The sequence below is a fragment of the Nerophis ophidion genome, linkage group LG08 (assembly GCF_033978795.1).
Source record: "Nerophis ophidion isolate RoL-2023_Sa linkage group LG08, RoL_Noph_v1.0, whole genome shotgun sequence".
Lineage (NCBI taxonomy): Eukaryota > Metazoa > Chordata > Actinopteri > Syngnathiformes > Syngnathidae > Nerophis > Nerophis ophidion.
The window spans coordinates 50138106-50145783 of record NC_084618.1 but is presented as its reverse complement, the minus strand read 5'-3'; the positions used below and the strand labels follow the sequence as shown (position 1 = coordinate 50145783).

Below are 7678 nucleotides of genomic sequence, written 5' to 3'. Positions count from 1 at the left end.
CGCCTAAATGTGCACAATCTTAACATGTAACATGCCTTTAAAAAACAACAACTAACTTTTAGATACAAAATATTGTATTAAAACAATATATATTCTACAAACAATTACTGTAGTTTTGTTAAGTAATGTAGTAATAATATATAGTATATATTTTTCCTTGGAGAGCTTACTTCTATGGTATCTCCTTCTAGCTGCGTCACCATCAGCAGCTTCTCCATATTTTCATGGATAAATGTCCACCGTTTACATATTATTTTACACTTTGGACTGGCATTAGCCTCATTCTGCCTCAGTATGGCGCGCACCAGCAGTCATACGCTCAAATTGCTTTGCCAAGTTGACAACAAACCTTTTTTCATTTTTCGACAACTAATTTCTTTAATCCAATGAATACCTTCCACTTCGTAGCAGTCAATTTTTTTCCTTTCCACTATTGGAAAAACCAAGTTGTGTTGATCTCTACCCACAAGCTAATGCCCGTGAGTAAGACCAGATGTTTCAATTCTTATGGGGTTCACTCTGGCATTTGCTACAACAAAGCATAACAATTAGCAGAGACACAGTTCTTACCTCAAAACACCCTTAAATTGAGGTACGGCTATATCCTTTCTTCGCTGTTGTCCCATGAAGATAAGAAACAGATGGTAGATGGTACTGTAGTATAAAGTTATAATTTACCGTCTTTACTGTGTTACTGTACTTTTAGACTTATTATTTAACTGGAGCAAAGTACTTTACATCTAAATCGGGAGATCCTATCATGCTAAAACACTAACTGACAAGAAAGACGAGTTAAAAAACATGTTGGGTTTTGTTTGAAATAATGCACTATATTCACATTTGTTCTCATTTTTTTATGCTGTCTGACCAGTAAAGGTGCTAATAATCCTCATAGCAATTTATTTTGTTCATACTGTATATCAACACGCTTTCTGTCTTTGATACCTCACTTTTGCACAAGTCGCTTTCTAGTGGGATTAGAACGAGATTACCACTTTTAATGGATAGTGTGAAATTTATTGCTAGGGTTGGTGGAAGTAGTGCTTTTTGAAAAGAATGTGGTTGATGGTCCCACTAAATGCTTAAAAGACGCTGCCCGCGAGAAACGTTACAATCTTTGCAGATTGTTATTTTTGACAATACCTTGGCATGGAGTCATCAATATACACAAATTATGTGAGTCATCATGTCGCTTGTCCCTACTTTAAAGCGCCTATAGCTGCATAATGTGAAATATTGTCACAAATAACATTTTAACCAATGGGTTGACAATTCTTTGCTTCCATTCAAACAATGTGTTTTATTATCTTCGTCTTACACTTGCAGCCTTACTAGATGACCTAACTAACCTGTTACTATAATGTAATGCCACTATTTGGTTGCGTAAATGTACTGTATAACGCTTTGCTACAGTGAATGTTATGACTATGTTGAAAGGCACATTTGACATTCCCAATATAACCTTAATTACTCTGCAAAATAGTGAATGATAGAACCTTTTCTCGCTGATGACATCAGAAATAAAGCTGTCAACATACAGTACAATGAGTGCATTACTGTGATGTATCAAGTGCATTTTAAGTACACTAGTTGAGAGAAGATTTCCCAATTTGTGTTTTTGTTTTATATTTTGTATTTGGGATATGACTCATTATTTACATTGCACTGACTGCAGTGACCTTTTCTGTGTTTGCATTTTTTCCCCCAGTGTTATAACTTGTTACTAACATGCTGTTTTCATATGTTAAGTGCTTTACTTTTTAATATAAGTTTGAATATGGTCTCTATTCATTATTGTGACTTGCATTTTATATACATCGTGTCATATTAGCTCCATATTCATATAATTGTCACTCAGTGAAACCTATTGGTAATAAAGCCTTACACTGCATTTGTTGTCCATTTTGGTATTGATATGATACGAAGTACGGTAGTCCCTTATTTGTCGCGGTTTAGTAGAATGTTCATTAAAACATGTAATAGTTTCATAGTTAGAGCACAATAAACGGTGTACAATATTTTAAATCAGTTTTAACATTATTAGAGCCCTCCAAGTATGAAATATTACCAAATTATTAAACTTTACACTTGTATCAAACTGTTCAAACTAAAGGACTTACAAAGTACATACATTGATCATCGAGGCATTGTCATCTAATTAGGTCAATTACAACTTATTAATATCTATTTATTAATTTGAACTATGATTATTATTTGTTTTTAATTTATGTATTTGTTTGTGTAACAAATCCAACACAGAGTGAACAAAACTTTAATTCAATGATTTTTATTTTTAATTTGCTGGCCATGATTATCCTCAAAATTAAACAACACCGTAACAGTTTTATATGAACAAACTTATTTGTAAACAATTTCAAAATACAAAATTTAGGGCAAATATACAATATATTTTTAAACAAGTACTCCTATTGTTCACTTATTTACTTTTATTACATACAATAACTCAATAGAAAATAAAGTAAATGGTGCAAAATAACTAAACGACATCGACACACGCAGATGTGAACATAAACAGAAAATATAACTTATAATGATACTGCCCTTGGTGTCGATACTATCAATATTGCCTCCGTTTACGATGTGTTTCCATAAGGCAGTGGTTCTCAACCTTTTATCAGTGATGTACCCCCTGTGAACATTTTTTTAATTCAAGTACCTCCTAATCACAGCAAAGCATTTTTGGTTAAAAAAAAAGAGATAAAGAAGTAAAATACAGTGCTATGTCATCAGTTTCTGATTTATTAAGTTGTATAACAGTGCAAAATATTGCTCATTTGTAGTGGTCTTTCTTTAACTATTTGGGTATAAAGATATAAAAATAACTACAAACTTGTTGAAAAATAAACAAATGATTCATCCATCCATCCATTTTCTACCGCTTATTCCCTTTCGGTGTCGCGTGGGGCGCTGCCGCCTATCTCAGATTCAATCATAAATAACTATTTCTACACATAGAAGTAATCATCGACTTAAAGTGCCTTCTTTGGGGATTGTAGTAGAGATCCATCTGGATTAATGAACTTAATTCTAAAAATGTATTCACAAAAAAATAAATCTTTAACATCAATATTTATGGAACATGTCCACAAAAACAATCTTTCTGTCAACACTGAATATTGCATTGTTGTATTTTTTTCAAATTTTATGAACTTACATTCCTATTTTGTTGAAATATTATTCAATAAATATATTTATAAAGGATTTTTGAATTGTGACTATTTTTAGAATATTAAAAAAAATAAAAATCTCACGCACCCCTTGGCATACCTTTAAGTACCTCCAGGGGTACGCGTACCCCCATTTGAGAACCACTGCCATAGGGGATAGCTCATACTGAGACTAATGCAGTATTGGTGCAAAACATCTGTGGTTTAAAAAATTATATTACGTTTACATGTTTTATATACAAATAATTTAGATATGTATTAATTACTATGTATGTACGTATTGAAAGACATAAGGTTTAGTGGTAACTGCAAAAAAGGAAATGTGCATTTTGCAATGTAAACTCAAATAGTACACTGAACATCACCATGTTGTCGCCGGAGGTGCCTCTGTCTCAAAGCATTGTTTAAACTGTAATGAAGACGGAATAGTACATGACCGCGTGGCCTAATGGATAAGGCGTCTGACTTCGGATCAGAAGATTGAGGGTTCGAGTCCCTTCGTGGTCGTACTTTTCGTCCAACGAGAAGCTCATTTTTTATTTGGTTTTAAAAAGTCTAAACTCTAATCTATATAAATGTATATGACAACGCAATGGTAAAAATGAGATGATTGATACTACCGGCCCATATGACTGTGTATGCGGAAGAAATACTGCAATGCGTCCGGTAAAATGGGTAAGCAGAGTGGCGCAGCGGAAGCGTGCTGGGCCCATAACCCAGAGGTCGATGGATCGAAACCATCCTCTGCTATTTTGAAGAAGCATGAATAAATAAATCTACGTATTCATATATATATTTTTAACATTTGGCTGAAATATGTTCTCAAAACACGTTTGAATACATGCGTGTCTTTCTATCTAAAATCTAAATCAAAAATGCTAGAAGTGATTATAGGCCAACTGGCTTTTTCACAAAGAATATTGCTTTTTTTTTTAACCTTATTGCCACATTATCTTCTTAATATTCGTACATATTTCAAAATGGGCACCCACTAGTTAAAACAGCTTCGGTTTGGTTTATAGTTTAGAATACGTCATAAGACAGTTATCTGTATGAATCTGTATTTGGTAATGAGAGGGATGTGTAGTGTTTTTTTTCCCTTGGCCTCAGTCTGGACCCCCCCCCCCCTCCAGGGGCCCAGGCTTAGACTGATTTTTTTATTTAATTTAATTTTATTTTTATTTTAATCTTCTATTTTTTTCTCCCATTCCCCCCCCACTTGTTTACCTGTATCTCACCTTTTTTGTAAGGGGCGCAGGAAGCCAGCAGACCCGTCAGCGATCCTGTTCTGTCTCCCTGGAATGTTTGTCTGATCTTGAATGGAATTGTGCTGAAAATTTTAATTTTCCTGAAGGAATAAATAAAGTACTATCTAATCTAATCTAATGAATAGTCTCCGCTGGTGTCAATTCAATATTAATGAGTAAAAGTAGAGATTAGTAACAGTGATCAAATATAAACTGCTTAATAACAATGATAAGAGTGTGAACTGTTTTTGTACAGCGGAAACACTGCTAACACAGAAATGTTTTAAAACAATTTTTATTACAAAGAAAAAACATAAATTATTGATGTTAAAACGTTCATGGAACTACAGTTGCCTGCTCTGCTTGTTAGCTGAATTGATCTTCTTCTGTCTGATTCGCTCCTCGTTTCTTTTATCCAACCTGCAAAAAAATGTCCCCATGCTAAATATTTACTGACATAGAAAATATAATCTGCATATTTCCTCATTGAATGACCTAAGCTGTACTGTTATAGATATGCTGCTCCAACTGATCGCCAGGTTTGATCGCTTAACATCCTATTAACATATGGTTCCTTTCGGTTACAGTTTTTAAATAATTTTTTTTTAACATGACAGAAACTATCATCATTCACCCCTTTACCGTTAACTATTTGATGTTGCATAGGTTGTAAACTGGAAAGAGGCAATAACTGGAGAGAGGGCGCTATTTCTAAAATGTTACCTCAATTTAAGAGCTGAATTGGTTCTGTGGAAGATCTTAATTCAAAACACATGTATCTCAAATCAACATCTCAATCAAACTGAAAATAAATAAATTTAACTGGTGCTTAACCAGCACAAAACAGGACAATTTTAGCATGTTAAAGGCCTTTTAAAAATAAAAATTTTGTATAAAAATAATTCAAGAGTGTACTAACAACTTGTGTGTAGCATTTACCTTGGAGAGTGGACTTTTACGTTATCTCCTTCTAGCTGTTTCTCCATCAAACACATCATCAGCATCTTTTCCATATTTTCATGGATAAATGTCCGCCATTTAGATACTACATCATGTTTTTGATTATTTCTTTCTATATTTCAATGAATATCGTCCACTTCTTTTTTAGCACTGTCCTTCACACTCACCTTCTTCCTACCCATAGTTGGAAAACAAAGTTATGTCCATCTCTACCAATAAGCTAAAGCTAGCCAGTAAAACAATTTTGGTTGGATCACTGTGACATTTGCAATGCTAACTAATGGTATGGACGCTTATAACACAAAATGTAAAAGCATAACAAATAGCTTCGCTCTTATGTCTAAACACTCCTAAATTGAGTGTTACCCCAAATACTATCTGTAGCAGTGATTCTCAAACTGTGGGATCTATTCAACGGTCCACTGCAAATACGTACTGTATTGAGGGTTGGAGTCCCTTAATTGTCGATTAGGTTTGTCCATTGTGTGTAATGTTACAGTGGCCAAAAATATTAAATATACTTGTTAATAAAAGCTCTGTTCTGTTTTTAATGAATACTTATACTTAGAACGCTATTGTATTTTAATGCTGTTCATTATGTACTTGGAGAGCCAAGTGTTTTCCGAGGTGGTATTTGGTGAAAAAAAAAGTTTGAGAAACACTGCTTTATTGAACGAGCTGTTACCTTGATGCTCTGAGGGCGATATCTTCTGGTGTGGGTTCACGCGGCTTTTTACTAGCCTCAGCAATAATAGTAGAGATCTTCTCTACACAATCACTGACGTTTCTCTGCTGGCTCCTGCTCAGTTCTGAGGTGACGAGCAATTCCCCAGCTTTGTTGATACGGTTTTTGTTCTGCGCCACAAAACAGAAAAATACACTTCAACATCCGATGTATATTTTTCACCATTAATACTGAAATCACTGTTGGAAACCAACCTTTTCCAGGATTTTCAGTCGTACGTCTTCAGGGATCCAGTCCGCTGCTAATACGTTGAATCTTATCTCTGCTTTTGTGTTGACTGAGGGTTCAATAAACAGGGAACGTTAACTGTATGTTAACATTCATAATTACTATTGATTTTTTTTTAAATCCTAACTTTTGAAGACCTTTATTGACATGCTGACCACCAGGGCCACTACTCCTGCTATAAGACACGGTCAGGCGGTCTAAGAAGAAAATAAAGTTAATGAAGACAAACGAGGAAGGAATCACAGTAATTTTGTAAGTCAAACGATACATTTTTGAATATTTACCCAGTGGAATGTACACTTGATTATCCTAAAAGAGGTCAAAATAATGAAGTTTGGTGTCATTTGTACGAGTATGATACCGTTGTTTGCTTGGCTGTCACAGACAACAATAAGATATATAACTTTATGTATTTCTTTAAATGGACTGCTTGTATGACATTCATTTCAGTAAAGTAAACAGCGATGATATATTGAATTTACCAGCAGTTCGTTGTCCTTTACCCGGGTTCCATAGCCAGCGTTTGATTGTTGAATGTAGTTTGTTTGATTTAGTCGAACACTGCCACGTTTTAAGGACAGTGGAATTATTAAACTAGGTCGAAGATTAACGCACAGAAAACAACAGCGTCTCACGAGATAGGCCGCCATGTTCATATGACGTCACGCTGTGACGACCTCATGCAGTCGAAATAAATAAACAAGCTCGTTTAAAGCCACAGATCAAGCAAATTCAGCACTTACATATATTATTGTTAGTAGTAATAATTAAGTACTAAAAAGTTACCGGACATATTCTTTAAATAAAAATCAGGTTCCACAGAAATTTGAACTCGGATCGCTGGATTCAGAGTCCAGAGTGCTAACCATTACACCATGGAACCGATGTGTGCGACACGGGAATTTTAGAATATTTAAAAAACATATACGTTTTTCAAAGTGATCAATTGGTTTGGTTAACAATTCCATCCATCATCTTCCGCTTATCCGAGGTCGGGTCGCGGGGGCAACAGCCTAAGCAGGGAAACCCAGACTTCCCTCTCCCCAGCCACTTCGTCTAGCTCTTCCAGGGGGATCCCGAGGCGTTCCCAGGCCAGCCGGGACACATAGTCTTCCCAACGTGTCCTGGGTCTTCCCCGTGGCCTCCTACCGGTTGGACGTGCCCTAAACACCTCCCTAGGGAGGCGTTCGGGTGGCATCCTGACCAGATGCCCGAACCACCTCATCTGGCTCCTCTCGATGTGGAGGAGCAGCGGCTTTACTTTGAGTCCCTCCCGGATGGCAGAGCTTCTCACCCTATCTCAAAGGGAG

At 35.6% G+C, this 7678-nt stretch overlaps 1 protein-coding gene and 2 non-coding genes across 3 annotated transcripts; 2 read left to right on the top strand and 1 right to left on the bottom strand.

The window, feature by feature from the left end:
- Positions 1-3622: 3622 nt before the first annotated feature.
- On the top strand, positions 3623-3695 carry trnar-ucg (transfer RNA arginine (anticodon UCG)). The gene has a single exon. It is a non-coding gene; the product is annotated as a tRNA-Arg (tRNA).
- Positions 3696-3866: 171 nt separating this feature from the next.
- trnam-cau (transfer RNA methionine (anticodon CAU)) lies at positions 3867-3938 on the top strand. Its single transcript has one exon. It is a non-coding gene; the product is annotated as a tRNA-Met (tRNA).
- A 776-nt stretch (positions 3939-4714) lies between these two features.
- Positions 4715-7043, bottom strand: mrpl58 (mitochondrial ribosomal protein L58). Its single transcript, XM_061907331.1, has 6 exons — positions 6851-7043; positions 6653-6677; positions 6506-6565; positions 6335-6417; positions 6081-6250; positions 4715-4855 (listed from the first exon to the last, which is right to left on the bottom strand). Exons 1-6 carry the CDS (start codon positions 7022-7024, stop codon positions 4780-4782), a joined length of 588 nt encoding a protein of 195 aa, XP_061763315.1. The 5' UTR covers positions 7025-7043; the 3' UTR covers positions 4715-4779.
- Between the last annotated feature and the right edge of the window lie 635 nt (positions 7044-7678).

What these genes read in the sequence shown, in the direction of transcription:
- mrpl58 (XM_061907331.1), bottom strand. Translation starts at nt 7,024, where the DNA reads ATGAACATGGCGGCCTATCTCGTGAGACGCTGTTGTTTTCTGTGCGTT. An exon ending in TAAAGGACAACGAACTGCTG is followed by an intron (nt 6,678 to 6,850) that starts GTAAATTCAATA and finishes GACCTCTTTTAG; the next exon opens with GATAATCAAGTGTACATTCC. An exon ending in ATCGCCCTCAGAGCATCAAG is followed by an intron (nt 4,856 to 6,080) that starts GTAACAGCTCGT and finishes ATTTTTTTGCAG; the next exon opens with GTTGGATAAAAGAAACGAGG.